The following is a 20,847-nucleotide window of genomic DNA, read 5'->3' as shown; positions in this document are numbered from 1 at the left end:
TCAGCCGGAGACACCGGAGCCAGTCAGCGGGTATTTTCTGTCTCCTGACCTTGGCCAGGTGACGTAGCTGTGCTGCGTCACTGGATCGTGTCTGTCTGTTGTCACGTGGCGTTTTCTCTTTCTCGCACACACACATATACACACAAACACAGCAAAGCTATTATTTGTTTCTACTATGAAGAAAAATTTGAAGAAATATGTCAGGATGGTCTCCACTTTCCTCGCTTCCCCTCTTTCTCTCCTCTCTGTGGTCGTCCAAGCCAAACAAGCAGCCAGTGGGAGACTGTGTGCGTGCGTGCGTGCGTGCGTGCGTGCGTGCGTGTGTGTGTGTGTGTGTTTTGCTGGACAGCAGGAGACAGAGCACTGGGTTCATGGGAATACAGTTTGTGTGTGTGTGTGTGTGTGTGTGTCAAGTCTCACATCGGGCTCTGTTGAGGCCGGAGGTAAGACACAGAAACTCATCTGAGGTAATTGGAAACAGACACACACACACACACACACACACACACACACACACCAAAACAGGACCTTACCTCCGTATGCATGAACTCCCACAAGCAAATATCTGTGGATAATCACACTAAACACACATATATGGACACATTAATACATCTATCACATACACACCAGCGTGCATTCTCTCTATCTGACTCACACACAGGACCATTAATCAAAGACAGAGTAGCCTTTGTCTTCATATAAACAAAAGTATACTCCTGCTGCACGTTGGCTCAGTTCAGCTCAGCTGTGTGTGTGTGTGTGTGTTGCCTGCAGACCTTCTGAAGTCTTCTCTAATAATGTCTGTCTAATCCACTAAAGAGGCTTTGTTCAAAACAAGATATCCTCGTATTTTAAATGACCGCAACATCAATGTCGAAATCATTAGGGGATGTTAAATGAACGCCAACTTGAGGGGAGCACGCTGACATTTTGGGGGAAATGCTTTTTAATATAAGCCAGAGGAGAAAATGTGACAGCAGCAATTTTGATAATGGAGTCTTAGGAAGCAAAAAAACTGACCACAGCCTTTCAGTGTTTATAATGTTTGCTGCTTTTTCCTTATTTTGTTTAGTTGTAAATCAAATACTTCTCAAGCTGCAACCTCGGGCCTGAAAAATGAAGCCAACCCAGAAGCAGAGTTATTGTAGTTTTCTGGTTTGAAAATGTTGAGACGGTTTGGATAGTTATCTGTAAAGAACAGGATCAGTGAGCTGCAGCATCTGTGAATACCACACAGTTGCAGCGATTGGCTGGTTCAGAGTGAGTTTCGGGTTCTTCCTCATGGACGAAGCGTTCTAGTCCCAAAGTGCAGAACAGCACGGGTTAAAAGCAGCGTTGTTCCAGCGGCCGTCACTCAGATGAACAAATCGCATCCTCCGTGATGCTGTGTGGATGATTTTTCGTTATTCATTGATTTCTTCTTCACACTTATCTGTTCTTTGTTGTCTGGGTGTGTGTTTTGAACACGTGCGCGTGAAGATGGATGAGTCACCGACTGCAGGCTAAATCTGCATACGAGTGCAAATAAAGGAACCTGAACCTGAACACATACACTGTGTGAAGGCAGCTGACTCAACATCCAGTGACAGCAAACGCACAAAAGCCTCAGAGAAATCTGACAAATTTGCAAAGGCTAAACGCTGAACACATTTCCTGCATATTATTTTATTCAGTTAGTTTTAATTTTTCCTCAAAAGTCAGGGCTTATTTTTCGTACCAAGGAAAGAGGCACAAAAAACCTTTTTGGGGTTGTGTCACGAAGGGCATTTGGCATCTGACCCTGCTTAGCTTCTGAGGTCAGGTGAGATCGGTGTTCAGGGTGTTATGGCCATAAGCCATACCCTGTGACAGCTGGGATAGGCTCCAGCCCCCCCCAACCCTTAATTAGTGGAAGAGGCTGGGATGGATGGATGGATATTTCAGTTATTTAAAAAATGTTTACAGCTGGTTTTAGTTTTCAGTTAACTATAATAACCTTCTGCTGAAGTGCCAAAAGTAGCACTTTCTTAAGCACTGAAAACTTCTTTTTGTCTTGGAAAGAAGAACAAATAACCCAAATAATTTTTTGCGCTCAATTCATCTCATTTATCTTCTGCTCCTGGATTAGCAGGAAATCTGGGGTTTGCTCAAAGGCAGCAGAGCGGCAGTGGAAGAAGAATATTGTTCTTTCATGAAGTTTAGATTTGATTATCTGTTTGGGGGTTTGTTTGCTTTTTATAATAGTTTTGCTTTTCTTACATTTTTTTTTTTTTTTAGTTTTAAGAGTTTTCTTTTCAGATCAGTTTGTTGTCAGAGGGCTTGCTTTTTTTTTAGTGTTTATTTTTTTTAATGTTCCCTTTTTTTTTTTTTAGTCCCATCTTGTTGTTATAATATGGATGGTATTTGTCAGAATGTCAGATTTCAGGTCAGCGCAGTAATCTAATACTATCCAAATATGACACACGGTCTCAGTAAACAGATGCACTAAAGCTTCCTCATTCTGATTGGTTTGGTAAATGTGACCACAGTGATAAGGATATAGCTAAAGACAATTCTGGCATATTTAATTTTAACAGATTTTATAATCATATCTATTTTTTTAAATGTGATCATCTAACAAACGGTGTGTCTTGCTGTGTGGTTTGAGCGTCACACTGTTTATTTATTTCCTTCTGGGTTTTTGATTGCTGATTAAACAAACACAAACCCTTTTTCAGAGTTTCCTGATACGTTTACTCAATATTCTTTGTTTTTTTTTTTTTTTTCTTTTTGCCATTTTAATCCCTCTGATCTTCGTTTTCCTACGTGCCCCGCTCCTTTACTTTAGGCCTCAGTCAGCTTGGCTCGCTCGACGTGTTCTGCTGAGTCCTCAGAGTCCAAGGCTTTCACAACAGTTGCTGCAAACGGACTGACGCACTTGTGGTCAGACCTGGCCTCAGAGTTTGCTTAGCTCTCATGGCTCTGAGTCATGGCCCCTCAAAAAAATCCTTGAAAATATTTCCTTTTTCTTTTTTCTTTTAAACGGAGGTGCTCTGGTTTTAACTTCTTGTTGAACCCACTCTCTGGATTTCCACCTGTTTCTCTCTTTTTTTTTTTTTTGTTGGATGAGTTTGGACTCTGCCTGAAATGCCAGGAGCCTTTGGTATTTGCTCAAATAATCTGTGAGTGTTTTTTTTTTTTTTAATTGTGGTTGGCAGGGTTGTCTTAGCGGAGGCTTGGCGGTTTCTCTTCTGCGTTCTGCATTACAGTTTCCTTCTGTACAGGCTGGAGAGTCTCATACATTTTTTTTTTTTTTTGTTTGTGTTGATCCAACTCCCAGACAACACAGTATAAAAAATCATAGAATAAAAACAACATGTGTCTATCTGAAAAATGTGTTTCTTTGCTTGAGGGATCAGTCTGTTAATCAGTACACTGCTTTGGTCCAGATGGAAATATCTCAACAAATACTGGACAGATTACCATGAAATTTTGCTCAGATATCCACAGTGACTAAAGAATTGAGTCCTGCTGACTTTGGTGCTCGTCGGACTTTACAGCAACAGTTAGGTGGCATGTCATGAAATAAGTGCTCTACTGACCTTTTAACTACCATCAAAAATATTCCCTGTCTCGTCAGCTGTTCTTAACGGGGAACTACCGATCTTAGAGCTACCTCTTTTATTGCGGGCTGGGTGAAACAGCCCTCAGCTCCTTTGCTCTGTGACCACTTTCCTGACTTCATGGCCTCAGTCACTAATTTCAAGTCAAATTGAATAGAATATTAAGTCCATTTTTATAGATTAGGGCTGTTATAAGAGTCACAGCAGGTGATTATCCAGGATATTGGCTAATGACTTATCAGTCACAAGTTTTTAGCCAATAAGCATGTGATTTCACAGTCAGATCCACCCCTCGCTTTTGTCGCACCCAGTTTCAAGACACCAAGGTGGCGACACCAGCCTCGACTCGAGGCTTCGTAACTGGACCTCACTAACTACTGGTGGCTCTGTCATCTTTTACACCTTCTTTCATTAACTTTTACCAGTTTATCACAGCAGAGAGTTTCTAACAGCAGCAATCTGATTCTATACCTTCACATATTCCCCTCTGTTAGGGCAAGCAGGGTGGGTCAGCTTAGACTGGGCAGGCTTGAAGTGCAATGATGGAAAACTCTGAGCTATATTATTTTAGCAACAACTGAAATAGTATTCAGTCTAAATAAAGATTTTAGCCATTTAGCTCTGTTTAGTCCTTTTCACTGAGGACTAACTCTGTTTTCTGCCATGTCTTGGGGTTGTGGGGGCAGCAGTCTAAGCAGAAATTCCAAGACCTTCCTTTATCAAGCCATGTCCTCCAGTTCTTTGAGGGGTGGGACGCTCTTACAAGCCAGCCAAGAGACATACATGCCCGTAGTGTGTCCTGGGTCTTCTCTGTGGCCTCCTCCCAGCTGGACATGGCTGAAATACCTCTCCTAGGAGGTGTCAGGAGGCATCCTAGCTCCTTTTCATATAGAGGAGTAGTGGCTCTCTTCTGAGCAGATCCTGAATTGCCAAGTTCCTCCCCGTATCTATAAGAGAGAACCCAGACACGCTATGCAGGAAGCTCATTTCCATCACTTGTATCCACAATCTCATTCTACCCAGAGCTCACGGCCATAGGTGAAGATGGGAACGTATCGACCGGCAAACCGACAGCTTCAACTTTTATGGTCAGACCTCTCTTCACCACAACAGACTGGTCCACATAACTGGGCACGGCAGACTAAACCGTCTCCCACTCCCCCACTGGTGAAGTTCGCACAATACTTGAACTCCTCCACTTCAGGCAGCTAATTCCAGAGTGGGCATGCCACCTTTTTCTAACACTTAACCAGGTTGCCATTGAACTTGAGATTAGTTGCATTTTAGCCACATGCTAAACAAACCTAGTTTTAGAAACTAGAAACCTTTAAAAATCAACTCTTTCCTGCAATTTGCTGCTTCAGTTTTTTTCAGATTTCAGTGATTTCTCAAGAATTTAGAAAAGAGGTAGAAGTGAACCTTCCCCCCAACTCTAAATAGAATTTTGAGAGGTTAAGACATTGAGCGGTCAGAGGAAAAATGTGCAACCGAGATATACAAACTCCTCACTGAACAGTCCTGCCATGGCCCGGGTTTCAAACACAGAACCGGGTGGTTGGCTGTAGGGGAACGATCTATAAAAGGAGCCAGAAAGAATGGGAGGTAAGATGAGGAGTTTATTGAGGAGAACAGAAAGGATGGTCAAAAACATAAAAATGGGAGGGAGGTCTGTCTTTTTTTTTTTTTTAACCACTGTTTTGAATTTATTTCACTTATTTGTTTAAAAAGATCCCTGAAAGCCTGTGTAAATATTCATCACCAGTCAGTTCAGCACTTCAAAGTCCAAACAGACTCCCAAAATTTTCCAGGAAAGCAGCTGCATTCTCCAAAAAAAAAAAAAAAAAAAGACAAAGAATAGAAAGTGTATTTTGGCGCCGTGCTGCAGTGACTCTGGGCAAATGTGATGGATGAACGCATGACTGTGAATACAAAAAAGACACATTATTTTAAAATCAGCAAATCTAAATCTCAAGATGTGATCTGTGTGTGTGTGTGTGTGTGTGTGTGCGTGCGTGCGTGCGTGCGTGCGTGCGTGCGTGCGTGCGTGCGTGCGTGTGTGTGTGTGTGTGTGTGCGTGTGTGTGTGTGTGTAGTTTTTTACAGAATACGGACCAGACTACTCCCTGGAGATCAGTCCGAGCTGTAGACCAGACCGCAACGACACCAAACACCTGGACCAGGTCATCAGCACCATCAAAGGTGTGCAAGTCATGTGTCTGTGTCTGTGTTTGGGTTGGATGCGCAGGTGCGGGTGAGGGGTGTAAACAGGTGTGTGTTTGTTTGTGTTGTACTGAACCCTGGCTCACCTGAGGCCCTTTGGTCTCTGTGTGGCTCTTTTAATGTGCGGTTTCATGTGTCTGCTCTTGTTTCTATACGTCTCTGTGTGGGATGAAAGTATGCCTTCTTCTCTTTTTGTGTCCTCTCTGTGGCTTTTAACATCCGTGTGTGTGTGTGTATGTGTGAGAGAGTGAATTTGCACAATCCATGTGTGACCCCTGCTCAAGTCTGGCTCTTCATACATGTGGTATTTTTTTTTTTCTTTTTCTACATCTTCCTCTCTATATGTGCGTTCATGTTTGCACATATAGAGAGGATACACATATTTGTGTGCGTGTGTGTGCGCATGCGCGCGCTCGCAGCCTTGTGGTTAAGCCTTAAGCCGGGCCTTTGGTCTCAGTGTTGACAGCCCACAGCTCTCAGGAGAAATCTAACAGCAGGGTGAAATTTCGGCGAAAAGTTGAGCGACAGGAGAATTATTGTAAGGAGGTGAAGTCAGGAAACCATGCATCCGTGAGCATGTCAAACTTTACGCTGCATACAGCAACACATTTGAACGAAAAAGAAATCTGAGTTTGATCCTCTGGGATGTAAAAGTGTGAACCATAGGCCATCAGGAAATCCTCCTCTCCTTCCTTTTGTCAGTGAACTCTTTTATTTTAAACAGCAGTTATCTGTTCTGGTGAGAGTGTGTGTGTGTGTGTGTGTGTGTGTAAGTTACTGACCAAGTAAAAGACACTCAAAATATTCTGGGAATAATTCCGGTCACATCACGGTGATCCATGTTCAAAAGTATGAAATAGATTAATAATTGTCACTGCTTCTATGAAAGATGGATATGGATTTAGTTTTAGCCAGACCACAAAAGTCAAAGCTGCCTTTTTGTCCGTTGAAAAACATCTTTAGCCCCATTCATCACAGTTATTTTTAGCTCTACTCTGCCTCAGCATTACCAGGGTTTGCTCAATGCTACCATAGCAGTAGAAGAAAGAAGAAGGGAAGATGTTGTTTTTTTCCTTTCATTAGCTTCTAGTCATTCAAAAACTTCTATCCAAATACATTATTTTACTGATTCGATCAGGGGGCAACCTTCAGGACTGAAAAATGAAGCAGACATAGAAATGGTAAAAACTGCAATTCCTGCAGCGGCCACTGGAAGGAGGCTTCAAAAAGGAGCCATTCCCCATAGACTCCGATGTTAAAGACCCTACAACAATACAGAGAAAACCCCAACAATCAAACAACCCCCTATGAGCAAGCACTTGGCAATATACATATCAAATATTATATACATCTTTTTTATTTTAACCCATTATAAGCCTGTATTCTTACATAGTGCCACTGTTATTTTTTTAATCAACAAAAAACTAAAATAATGTCAATAAAATGTATTTTGAGGCGTGTTTATTATTTTTATTAGGCCCTGAGATTTGTCAATAATTCGCAGCAATATTAATTTTCAGGCATTTTTGTTTTTTCTACAGTATCAGGTTTTGCAAAAACATTACACTTGTGATCCTAAGGACAAAAAAATCTGCTGTGCAAATATTATATAGCAATAGTATTATATATCCATCCATCCATCATCCATTCGCTTCCGCTTATCCTGGTCAGGGTCGCGGGGGGGCTGGAGCCTATCCCAGCTGTCATAGGGCGAGAGGCAGGGTACACCCTGAACAGGTCGCCAGCCTGTCACAGGGCCAACACAGAGAGACAAACAACCTTTCACACTCACATTCACACCTATGGGCAATTTAGAATAGCCAATTAACCTAACCCCAGTAAGTGCATGTCTTTGGAATGTGGGAGGAAACCGGAGTACCCGGAGGAAACCCACGCAAGCACGGGGAGAACATGCAAACTCCACACAGAGAGAGGGAGAGGCCTGGGCCAAGGTGGAATCGAACCCAGGCCTTCCAGATGGTATTCTATCTGTGAGGCAACAGCGCTAACCACTGCGCCACCGTGCTGTATAGTAATATTTTTTTCACTTTAAAACTACTTCTTTTAAAACTACTTCAGCCTGAAATAAATATATCAAATATTACATATATTTTGGGGGGATTTTAACCCTTCAAAGGCCAGTATTACATACATAGCACCACAGGTTTTTATCAAACAATTTACATAAAACACATTTTAAGGAGGAGGGGAACACGGCAGTGCAGTGGTTAGCACTGTTGGCTCACAGCAAGATGGTAAAAAGGTCCTGGGTTCAAATCTACCATCTGGCTGGGGCCTTACTGGGTGGAGTTTTCATGTTCTGCATGGGTTCTCTTGGTACTCCAGCTTCCCCCCCCAGTCCAAAGACATGCAGTTTGTTGGGTTAACTCAACTGGTGATTCTAAATTGCCCATAGGTGTGAATGTGTGTGTGAATGGTTGTCTGTCTCTCTGTGTTAGCCCTGCAACAGGCTGGTGACCTGTCCAGGGTGTGCCCTGGCTCTTGCCCTATGGCAGCTGGGATAGGCTCCAGCCCCTCCATGACCCACAATTGGATAAGTGGAAGCAAATGGATGGACTATTTGATTAGGCCCTGAGATGGGTCAATGATTGGCAGGAATATTCCTTTTCATGCATTTTTTGTTTTTCTGCAGCATCAGATTTAAAAAATAAATAAATAAATTCATACTTGAGGGTCTGAAGACAAAAAGTGTCACCTTCTCAAAAACTGCTGTAAAAATATAGAGCAAAAGAGAGAGTGGGTGTGAGAGACAGAGAGGGTGAGAGATTGTATGTGTCTGCCTGAGTGTGAGAGTCCAGCTCAGGTGGAGTGGAGGCTGCAAATGGACAGACTGTGGTGGTCTTTGCGTATTTACATGTAAAGGTCATGCTGCTTCCTGCTCTTACTGATGAGAGAGGGGTCTGCAGAGATCTGCAGGAGCACCTTGCAGATTAGAGTTGATTCATTTTTTTGACCTGTAAATACCGAGCAGTCTCGTGTAAGCCCACAGTTCCTCTGTCTACATCTCGCCAGTCTGCAGGTAAGCATCTCCCATGCAGATTTGTCATGTCTACAGTTTTCTGCAGGATTTCAGCACAAAGCTGGACATCGGGTCACTGATGTTTATAGGTCCCAGGAATAAGCCTCTGGCTGCTGGGTGTCACAGTGGGAGTTTGTGGGAGAACAAAGTATTTTTCATGTACGTCATGCTTACACCCTGCTGCAAAAAAACTGTTGGGGTCTCTAGTTGATTAACCCTTCATAAAAACTGGACAGGTAGGTGGGTTTTTATGTAACTCACCCAGTTAAATTCTAATAAGGCTTAGAATTACAATTTTTATGACTGAGTTAAAAAAAAAAACAGCATCTTGTTGCTCATTTTTGAAGTAAAGAAGATCTACTTACTTACTTACTTATTTACTTACAAATTGTGGAACAATTGCAGGATAATGCTCCTCAATGTAAATTACAAAAACTTTGAATATCATCTGCAGTACCTAATATCATCAATAGAGTCTGAGAATTTGAAGAAATCTCTGTGTGCAACAGACAAAGCCAGAAATCAGTACTGGATGGCTGTGATCTTCAGGCCCTGCATTAAAAATCAGTGCATGGGCACAGAAATCACTGTCTGTGAATACTGTTTACTGTGCCATCCACAAATGGAAGTTAAAGCTCTGTCATGCAAAGATGAAGCCATATGTGAACATGATCCAGAAACATGGCCGTCTTCTCTGAGCCAAAGCTCATTTAACCTGGACTGAGGCAAAGGAGAAAACTGTTCTGTGATCAGACAAACTGAAATTTGAAATTCTTTTTAGAAAACATGGAAAATATGTCCTCTGCACTAAAGAGAAGAGGCACCATCCGACTTGATATCAGTGCTCAGTTCAAGAGCCTGCATCTCTGATGCCAGGTATGCTTTATAATCTGGGATGCAGCAAAGTACACAGACTGTGGCAGCTAGCCGGAAAATGAACCGAAGGCTCACTTGGATGACTACTGATGCATTTAGGTCCATTTTGAAAAGAAAGCAAAACACAGGAGAAAGCTACAAGTTTACAAACTCATCATTTGATTCGGACCAAAATGAACAAAATATAGTTGTGAAAATACCGTTAAATGTCCGTTTCATGCTGTAAAGTTGGGCATTTTAACATGAGAGTCTTTGGAGATTGACTTACTTTAGGGGTCAGCCTCAAGTGGCTTCTAGAGGAACTGCAGTTTTTGCTACTTTTTATACTCTGGGGAATTATCTGCTCATTTATATCCAAACTCAGATCTACTCCATGCAGAGGAAGTTTGCTGATGGAAATCTGTGGATCAGTGTGAATGGAAATCCAGAGCAGAGGGAAAATATTGTTCTCAAATTTTATCCTCAGTAGAGTGGACATGGTATCAGTTAGCATCTAAACTTTCATATATTTAAACATTTCATCTGACTGTAGCAAATGACAAAAAGCCTTTTGGACGTGGAATCGTTTTTATCCAAACAGCATTAAGTCCTCGGCTTTGAAAAACTTCAGGTCACATCAAATCACGGGGGGGATCAGGAGTCTATTTGCTGAAATTCAGTTGGTCTGTTGGCTCGCATTAAATCATCACAACTGGAGGGGTTGGAAGTATCGCTATTTTCCAGTCATAAGGCTTTTATTAGAGCTAACAGAGGGAACCGGTGAGCGGATGGATGGAGGGAATAAAAGGGAGAAGAAATTAATCCAGACAAGCCAAAGATGGAGAGAAGCGAGTGGAGTGTATGTTTGGCTGCTGTATCCCATCTGCCTCTTCTGTCTTTCATCAGATCCCTTGTTCACTGTTATCTTCCCACCAAGGAACAAAAATGCTCAAGTCTTTTGAGGCTGTACTCATACTGAATTTCTACTTGGTTTGGATTTTAGAGCTTCTGCTTCTTAAATGTGCTAAAAAAAAAAAAAGTATCAGTGACAGTTTTTCTGCACAGTTGAGCTGCTTCTTTTTCCTTTTCACCCTTTAAAATGTGAATCCAGAGGTTTTTTAATCTCCTCCTTCCACTGATGTATCACTCCTTCAAATTGTCACATCTGTTTTATGTCCCCTTTTTGTTTGTTTTGCTTTGGGGGGGGGGGTTCTCCTTTCTCTATTGCTTCTGCTCTCTCATATTTATTGTTACCACACAACACTGTAATCCCAATGGGAAGTCAGTGTATTATAATACACTGGAGGATGTCAGTCTCAAAAAGAAAGCCTCATGTGTCTGCTAACTTAACTTATGCACACACACGAGCACTGAATAACGATAGCCTGCAACAGACGTGCGCACACACACACACACCCCTCAAGGCAAACATATCCACATGACATCATTGGGCTGGATAAGTGTTTCTCTGGTTTGGAAGCAAAGTGCTGCTTATAAACATTGGTTTCCCCGAGAAACTGGGCAGAGAAAGAGTGTATGTATGTTTGTGTGCCCACATCTGCTCTGTCCGCTCGCACGAACGGATTTGAATCTTAAAGTGGCGATCTCCAAAATCCTCCATTTTCATTCACCATGTGTCAGGTTCCGAGTCCATATGTTAAACCATCCCTGTACGCAGGCATCATGCACGGTTTACACAGCACACCGTCTTGGCAGATATTTATATTTTGTTCAGATAGGAAGAGATGCAAGGCGTGCATACGGCTCATTACGTAAAAATATAAGCGAGTGCCTTCCACCTGTGAAGTTTCTCCTTCATGCTATGAAGAGTTTTCCCAGATAGGATGCAGATTTTAGCAAATACTATTCCAGCTGTCATGGGGCAACCATTCATGCCAAAGGTCAATTAAGAATCACCAGTTAACCTAACATGCATGTCTTTGGACCGTGGGAGGAAGCTGGAATAGCTGGCACAGGAAGAATATGCAAACTCCACAAAGAAAGGCCCAAGCTGGCCGGTGTGTTCAAACCCAGAACCTTCTTGCTACAAGGTGACGGTACTAACCACTGTGGCGCCATTCCCGACATCCTTAAAGGAAAACTAGACAATCAGTAAGAGGTGTAGCTTGGGCACATAAATGGTATAAAAGATGGATGTAGCTTCTGGGACTCAAAACTCTGGAGCCAAAATGATCAACTTTGTCTCGTTACTTGCGGATTCAGTTTTTTAGATCCTTTTAAAAGTAAAAAATAACACTCAAAAAAAGATCTTCAAGAGAAAATCAGAGTTCTGTGTTATGTGATTTATTGAGTTTCTACAAAAGGAGAGGGATTCAAATAAATAAGCAAAAGCAACAGTGAAGCAACCCCTCAAGCCTTATGGCCCATTTACGCTCGCCGCATTGGTCACTTCAGACAGGTCATCACAGCTCCATAGCATATATACTAGCGCTGAGGGCAGGAATACTCGTAGTAGTATTCTGCTGAACAATCAAATACTTGAAGCAAAGAGATCATGCCATTTTTTTCCCCAGAAAGCCTCATCTTTTCAAGCTCTTGCAGCACCTTCCTCTGTATAATCTGTGACTCTTTGAGCTTCTATACTGTTGTATCAATAAAATGGCAGTAAAACCATCACAGTCATACACTTGCAGCGACACCCCCACGGGGTTACAAAAATCGAAAGGTTGCACGACCGGCCGAAACGACACCAAACTGGATAGTGTGACATCACTTTTGTCGTCCTGTGAAGTTCGTGAGGGCAAGAACGGTGAGCATAAATGGGAAATTAAGCACAGGCACCAGCAGTGAACAAAGACAGAGAGAACCCGCCTTCACTTATATACAGCGAGTAGCCACTGACTCCTCCTGTCCTTCTTTCTTAACCATAAGTTAAAGTCTTTTTATTGTCAATACCACATATGTACAGGACATACAGAGGATTGAGATTAATTTACTCTCAGACCCCTGGTGCAGAGGCATAAACATAAATCTAAGTAAGCTATGCAAAACTAAGGCAATAGGGTGAATAAAATTTTTAAAAATAAGTTCAAAATTAAAATAGAAAAGTAAAAGATAAATACAAGGAATGCCAGAGACATGAGGCACGTAACAGATCCACACTAGTGAGTATTAATGTGCTCATTACACCGTGAAACGGCTCTCACATGGCAAACACATCAGGCACAACTCAGCCTTTCTAGTGTGTTCAACATGCCTACCACGCAACACTGCCTGCTGACTGTATGACAACCTCCCTTCAAGGTCAGTCTGCTGTGCTGAGACCAGCATATAAGGCATACATCATAGTGGTACAGCTTCCCTGAGGTCACACAGAGTTCAGTTCTTAAGGCACACAATAACAGTCGTCTTTCCACACAGGTTATATGTAGCATACTAAGTGAACTTCAAATTAAATGAGGTGATATTAGCATATTAACTGAGAATCATTCACTCCAGTGTATAACTCATAATTATTCTTTTTTTTTTTTTTTTTTTATGGCTGCCAGGAGCTGGTACCTGTTGTTGCAGAAAGACTTCCAGTCCAGTATAGAGATCTGTGGCCTCTGTAAATGCTTTCCTGATGAATTTATGGGCACAGTTCCTCATATCAGCTCATACTGAATAAAACATGAAGTCATTTTTGTAAATTATGGTCATTCTAACATGCAGAAAAGAGGATTAGGCAGGGTATACTCACTGGCTGATGATTTGTATTCATAAAATCATTTGAAATCATCAGTGTGTGGTTTCACAGTCAGAGCCACCCTTCGCTTATCACACCCGGTTTCAAAATGACAACAAAAAAGCTCAGGACTTAACTAACCAGTGTCTGATGCAGCGGTGGCTACAGCCACAGTGATTTATTTAGGTTTCTCACATGGTGTCATGCGCACATTGTTCAAGAGTTCTCCACCATAGTGGACTTGAATGTCAAATATGGTGTGAAATGTGTGTTCCCTGACTGCTTGGCAGTGGTTCCTTGAGGTTTCTGGCTCTCGTTGGGTGAAATTGGTTGTGAAGAAGGTGCTGCACCAAAAACCATGCGATTGCTTTGGTTTCTAGCACATTGCCATGGTTGTCTGAAGTTTTTCGTGTTTGCCTGCAATTACTCTCTAAGTACTAGCTGAGCAAAAAAGTGCGACACAGACTGGAAGTGGAGAAGATTTGCTTTCAAAGTTGTTCCTCATGACTTCAGCCAACATGATTCTAAAGGTCTGACTTTTACTTTGAAGGCAGTCTCCATTTCCTGCTTGTGCTGCACTTTCACTACAGACTGGAGAGCACCCGGACAGTGTTTTTAGACAAATCTGTCACTTCCATGCAATATGCTAGCCACCAAAGCAATCACAAGGAGGTGTTTGCAACCCGCTGAGGAATACACGAAAAAAATGGGGGACCGCTGACCAGTGTTAATTTTGACAGCACATTTTGATTTAATTTTAGTCATAGTCTTTTGACAAAAATGTTTTAGTCATAATTTAGTCATCTGAATAGTTTTAGTTTTAATCTAGCTTTAGTTGACTAATTAGCGTAAGAATATAGTCGACTAAATCTACAGTCGATTCAGTCGACTAAAATATAAAGGGTGTAAAATAGAAATGCTTTTTCTTCAGTTCCCTTGAATTAGTCATACACACTTACACGAAATTAAACATTTGTTAAAAGTTATGGAATATTATTAATGCTTGAAAGACAAATACACACACACACATAGTGAACAAATACAGCTTTATTTACCTGACTTTGTTTATTGAGCATAACAATAAAATATTGATGTGTAGGCCTGCTCTGCCTGAAAAATTCACAGGCTAGTGCAGCCTTCCCGGGTTTAGATCAAATTTGTGCAACTGTGCATTTGATTGGATGTTTTCCTAACTTGTCCCGCCCTGTCACAAAATTAAATCAGTTCTGATTGGATGTCGTTCCCACCATGCATTTTTGTCTCATTTTCATTCGTTGGCAAAAGTGTCAATTAATTTCATCATTTTTATCCTTTTAGGTAGTTTTTATTTAGTTATCGTCTCGTTTTCATCGTGAAAAAAAGTGTCATTGACGAAAACTATGACGAAAATAGTTCGTCAACTAAATTAACACTGCCACTGACCAGTCTGTAGGCCTGAATGACTTGGGGCTTCACTAATCATTTTCCCAGTGACTGCCATTAACCTCCAACAGCCAATCAGGGAATACTCATTTAACTCTCACAACCAGTAGCTGTCAGACGGCTGCAGACCGGTCTCTAAACTTGTCCCTTATTCACTTAATCATATCTTGTCACCATGGTTAGGCTCACGGGTCTGCAAAACCTCCTACCTACAGTACCTGCACATATAACCCTTCCTTAGTACTGGGGTGGGCAGACTGACAGAAACTCTGATCAATAGGTTTTTTTTAGTAAAAACTAAAATTCTGTTTGAGCTTTTTTCCAGAAGCAGGTCTAAATGATAACTTTTAGCCATGTAGCTCCTTTCAGTTCTGTTCATTGAGAATTATCTGACAACTGTCGCTCCATTTTCTACTACTTGTCCGGTCACAGGGGCAGCAGTCTAAGCAAAGATGCCCAGACCTCCCTTTCAACATCCACCTCGTCCTGCTCTTATGGCCTGTAAATAGAATGTAGGTTTAAGGCACTACCACATTGGTGTCTTTTTTTATGACCCGGATGCTTGTGAAAGTGAAATATCTCAATGCCATGTAATAAAAACTTATCTAGATTATTGGCAAGAACTATAAAAAAGAATAAAAGTTGACATGTTTCTAGCACAAACACAAGAAACATGTCAGCTTTTGTTATTGCTGTTGTAACGTGGTCACTTAGTGTGTATATATATATATGTGTGTGTGGAAGAAACAAGAATTAAAAGCATTCAGGTGTAAGCAGAGCTCTTCCTGTGTTTTCCCTCTCATAGTGCACACTGAGGCTTCATTAATTAAAATGTGACTTTTATGAGGTGACTGTCCGAGGCTGCAGCGGCAGCTGTCAGACTGTTTGTGCATTCACGGCTCTGTGTTTACGAGGCTGGTAGCGTGATTTCCCCAGAGGCTGCTTGTTTGCGGGTAAACTGCCAGCCTTTCTGTGTAACAGTGTCTTTATCTGTGTGTTTCAGCAGGGAAAATATCTCAGCATCTTTACATTTTGATGACGATGATGCCCTCGGTCGTAAATTCTCCCCTCTGTTGACGCAAAATAAAATGCCACGCACCCAAGACAAAAAAAACCTGTTTAGAGAAAGAGATATTGTGTGTAAACACTTGTAAAATACACACAAACAGTATAGAAGCTCCCAGAGATGCTACAAGGTAAATACATCTGCAAAGCAGTGGCAGGCACAGGGATGAGTTATTTGTTGAGCATAAACCAACCAAACAGCAGAGCCAGAATAAAGGATAGGGCACATTAATTACAGCTAGAATCTAATCAATATTTCTAACCACAGATGTCCTGTTGTTTGGGATGGACTTCTCCTGTTTTTAGTACACATTATAATTCTTGAGTTTTTCCTTGTCACAGCAGGAGGGAAAGAAAAAACTGCATTGTGTGTGCCAATTCCCCCAGAAAATAGTCAGCAACTACTCAATCTGGGTCTTTTTAAAAAGTAGAGATAACAGCAACACGACTTGTATGTGTTGCTGTTATCTCCACCATCTCTACTGCTTTTGGACCTGTAATTTCCTGTAAATAGCACCTGTGTTTGGCTATAGCAGAAAGGGAATATCCTTAAAATAAAAACAGGCGACAGACCCTCTTTTGTGTGCGCAGGCATCGAACACAACCAGCTGCAATCTAAAATTGGCTGCGTTGACTTCATCAGGTGAAGAAAGGCGATCCACTCCATGCTTTGACCGCCCTGCCGTCTCGCCGCGATGACCAATAATCAATACCATCACCGCCAAGGCAGGGGCGGAGGAAGTGGTTAAGGTGCTCCCATGAGAGTAGTGCTGTCCAACCTTCATAATGAATACTGTGTGGCCCACAACACGGAGCAAGGAGCTTATTTTCCATTTCTAGCATGAAGAGGAAGAACTTGGGCTGAACCAGCAGGAGAGCCTCATTCACATACAACAATGAATTATGTCGCAACTGTACTTAGTGGCCATGAGTGGACAGTCATCAGCTGAACAGCTAAAACTCTGTTAAGTCATAATCCAGTTCTGTTAGATCAGACTTTTACTGGTCCAAAAACAAAAGCTTGTTTAATGTATTTATATACTGCTAGCTTTATCCATAACAGTGTAGCATAATTATTCGTATGTTTGTGTTTATATTGATCTAAATCCACCAAATAATTAGTAACTAAAGCTTTAAAATAGATATGTACTCAGCCCTGCTGCAAGTACTGTATCACTGCTAGAGAGAGAGAAATGTGGACAGCTGCTCTTAACCGGCAGCAAAGTTTACAGGATCTGAAACATGGGGGGGGCAAACTAAACAAGCAGTTTATCTGCAAACAGGCATCTTTCTTTTCAGTTTCTTCTCAATTTATTCTGTTGCCATGTAAAACAAACTAGCAGTGACTAGAAGAAGGTGAAAGATCGCCTTCCTTCCCATTTAAGTCGTAATATGGGGTTTGATCCGGGATTTTTTCCATTTGGAAATACTGACTGTAAGAAGAAATACTGTTCATTAGTGAGGGTGCCATTTTAGCCAGTTTATTTCACAGATTAATTGAAATTGTGGGAGAAAAAAAAGTTGCTGGAGCAAGTGAGCCAGCAGCTGGTTGGTGAGTTTGCCCAACATGGTTTTTGAATCAGGCCATTCTCTAAGTGGCTTATTTTCACTTGTGTGTTTTGATTTCTGTCTTGCCCACACACCCGCACCTACACTTTGGGGATGTGAAGCTTTGATTGCTAGCAAATTGCTGCAGTCGTACTTTGAATGGAAGTGACAAATTTGTCTGCAAACACTGGCCAGCTTCTTTCCAAGCTGTAGTGAAACTGTGAGAAGTGCGATCCAAATTAGAAATAAAGGTTTCCCTTCAAAGTAAATGCTGTCAGTCAGTGCTACAGCCAGCATGTTTCAAAATGTATAACTTTTACTTTGAAGGTGAACCTTCTCCATTTTTGGTTTGCATTGCACTTTATCAAGTTTTACTACTGCTCGGCAAGCAGTTAGCGAGTATTTGCAGACAAATATTAAATACTACGGGCGACCGTGGCAATCTGCTAGCAACCGGAGCAATCACTAGGTTTTTGGTACAGCACCTGATTTCACCCTGCGAGAGCCCGCAACCTCCAGGAACCACTGCCAAGTAGTTGGGGAACTCTTGGGCAATATGCACACAAAAGAAACCTCAATAGAAAGCCAAGAGTAGAAAAAAGTGAAGAAACTGAAACAGACCATTTACAGCAGTCTGAAGTCTGAGCTTTTGACTTTCAGAGATTACTCGTACATACTCTGATCTCATTATTTGAAACTTTGGCTGTGTTGAATTGGGGTTGTTCCTTTCCTAGTCACTAATTGGGACTAGTGTAAAAAAAAGCATAAAATACCAAGAAAACAAAAAATTTAGCACAATCTAATGAAGTAGGTTAAATATTGGCTCGACCCGACTTTTAGTTGCATTTCTCGAGAGGTGCACCTCAGGTAACGTCGTAGGTTACTGCATAGGGAGTGGTGATGTTGTTACTCTAATAACGCTGATGTACATACAGCCGCTCATTTTATACACAAGGTACCGCAGGAGTGCAGAGGTCTTGTCCATCTCTGTGTGACAGTCATAAAGATGCGAGGTGAAGAATAAAACTGAGAGGAGCGCAGCCCTGGTTAGTGGTACGTGGTGTTGTAACATCTTAGAACCAACAGCTAACCAACTAGTGTTTCTGATGCAGACTAGTGTGGGCATCAGTGTTTAATCAATGTTTAGTAAATGTTATGTATAATATGAGCATATACAAAATGGGGAAAAGCATAATCGGGCCCCTTTCATTTATTGCTACATTAGGAAAAAAAAATCAGGCCTAAATATCTGCAGGGCCAGGGCAACCAAGTCTCTCTGTTTTTGTGGGACTATGTTAGAAAGTGCTGGATGACTGCATTGTGGCCTTGGGGAAAAAAATGTTTTGACAGGTAGTCCCCTCACTCCCCCAGCCATGTTTGTGTTTTCTTTCTCAAATTGGTGACATCATCGAAATGAATCAGGAGACTGATTTCTGTCTGAGTCTCTGTTGGTGTAAACACATCACCAACAGGTACGCTGTAATCTGTTGACATTGTAACGCTTATTTAAACCACTAGTGGAGTCACAGCCTTTGGGGGGGGGATCCATGCCAACTGTTACAGTTGAGTTTTTTTTTTTTTTTCTTTTTCCCACCACGGTCTTGGATTAAACTGTTGTTGTCACCACAGGGAGAACATGACAGGCCTGTAGTGACAGCTTCACAATGGGCCAACAAACAGGACATCCTCCTTCAGTGCGTCAGTGCCATTACTCATCCGCCGAGCGAATGTATGCGCGCGCAGCGTGTTTGTGTTGCCTCAGTTGGGCCGTTTAACATGACAAAAGGCAAACAAGGCGGCATTATTTGCAAAGTAAACCATCAACTAGACTTCATAATGCTGCCATTGTGTCAAAACATTTGCTTTGTCTACGTGCGAAACCAATCTGTGTCCTTATGCAAATGAGCTCACAGAGTTGCTTAATGTTGTCATTTCCATATTAACCCCCCCCCCCCCCCCCCATTTTCTTTTTGCATGCTTTTATTTCCGCGGGAGTGACAGGGCTTACCTCAGCCAGATGTTATTTTGCATTTTTATTGGCACAAGTGTGTGTTTGTGTGTCTCTCCTCCAGACTGCTTCCATCTTTGGTGCCTAATATGTGTATTTAGCCTTACTTAATTTGATTAAATTGACCTCCCTTTTTTTCTTTATAATTGTCTACCCCTTTCATTTTTTTTCTTTTTCTTTTTCTTCTTACAGGGAATTTAAAGAATGTGGTTTAGGACTCAGGAGCCTCAGCCTCCATCTCCACACATACATACACACACACCATGTTTCCAAACCAGGTCGACACTCTGCGGCTTTAATGAAGACAATATGGAGCGGACCCCTTCGGCCCCGAGGCACGGAGCGAACAAGGGAAGGGAAAAGAGGAGCAGAGAGAGTTTTGGAAAACATTAGCTGAGTGTTTCCAGGGGAAAACAGTTTAATAAGGGTTGGGGAAGGGGATTTGGGAGGCGGGGAGGGGGATGTGGTTGGTGTACCAGTGTTCACTGTTTTTAATTCTTTGTTTTTTGGAAACGGTTCATGTGCGTTTGTGTGAATGAGAGAGTTTATTGCATGTTCAGCACAGTTATGTAAAGCTGGGTTACAGCTGAGCGTTTGGTATCCGGGGGGGGATCATTGGTCAGATGTATTACACCAAATGGAAAAAGCAGATTTTTTCAGGAGTCCGGTTTCACGGTCACCCCGCTCCTGCTGTGATTTCAGCCACTCGACGACCGATAAGCACCAAAGCAGACAAGCGGCGATGATTCCCAAACGCACCGTTAAACCTCGTTCTCATTCTGAGAGGCCTGAAAAGTATTTGAGATGTCTGAAGAAAAAAAAAAATTGGAAAATAGCCGGTTGCACATTGTAGCCACATTGTTTCGAGCCCTGGGCAAAGTCAGACATCTGGACGACGTTTGGAATTTTACATGGAAAATATGCGGGGAAAGTTAAAAAGGGGTTTGTCTTTGGACAGGCAACAACAAAGATTACATGACCCTTAAGGGGAATTTGGATAGACACAGCAACACTAAACTGGTTTGGTCTGCTCAGAAATTGACTTCCACAGTAGGATTGAAGAGGAAACAATATCAAAGGAACATTTGTAGATCTGCTGGTAGCAACCTGACATGTGCACCAACGTTGCAAAGGTTTGGAGTGAATGTCTGGTCACATCTGTGGTTGTCTTTGCTTTGATCAAATGTTCATTTAAATTCAAGCGTCACCTGTTTTAAACTGTTTTTATTTTTGCTGTCTTTTTCATATTAAACGTTTGAAAGAATTGGCTTCTTTTGTGAGAGTGGTTTCATTCTGGCAGTCGTATCAAAGAATCTCAAGCAACTCGCAGCCCTCCTCTGGGTGATTTTAGTCTGAAAAAAATGTGTCGGGAACAAGTCGACACAACTAAATACAAGTGGAAACAACTCGGCAACTACTACGAA

At 41.9% G+C, this 20,847-nt stretch overlaps 1 protein-coding gene across 2 annotated transcripts in view; it reads left to right on the top strand.

Annotated features, from left to right (window-relative positions):
- The window catches only part of hdac8 (histone deacetylase 8), a 45,340-nt gene extending 24,653 nt beyond the window's left edge, over positions 1–20,687 (top strand). For both annotated transcript variants that reach the window (XM_030753676.1, XM_030753675.1), the window contains 2 exons: positions 5,674–5,779; positions 19,616–20,687. In XM_030753676.1, the coding sequence (XP_030609536.1) occupies positions 5,674–5,779; positions 19,616–19,638 (129 nt within the window). In that variant the 3' untranslated portion in view covers positions 19,639–20,687. The remainder of the gene's footprint in view (positions 1–5,673; positions 5,780–19,615) is intronic.
- The last annotated feature ends 160 nt before the right edge of the window (positions 20,688–20,847 follow it).

The sequence above is a fragment of the Archocentrus centrarchus genome, chromosome 18 (genome assembly GCF_007364275.1).
Source record: "Archocentrus centrarchus isolate MPI-CPG fArcCen1 chromosome 18, fArcCen1, whole genome shotgun sequence".
NCBI lineage: Eukaryota > Metazoa > Chordata > Actinopteri > Cichliformes > Cichlidae > Archocentrus > Archocentrus centrarchus.
This window is presented reverse-complemented; position numbering and strand designations above follow the sequence as displayed.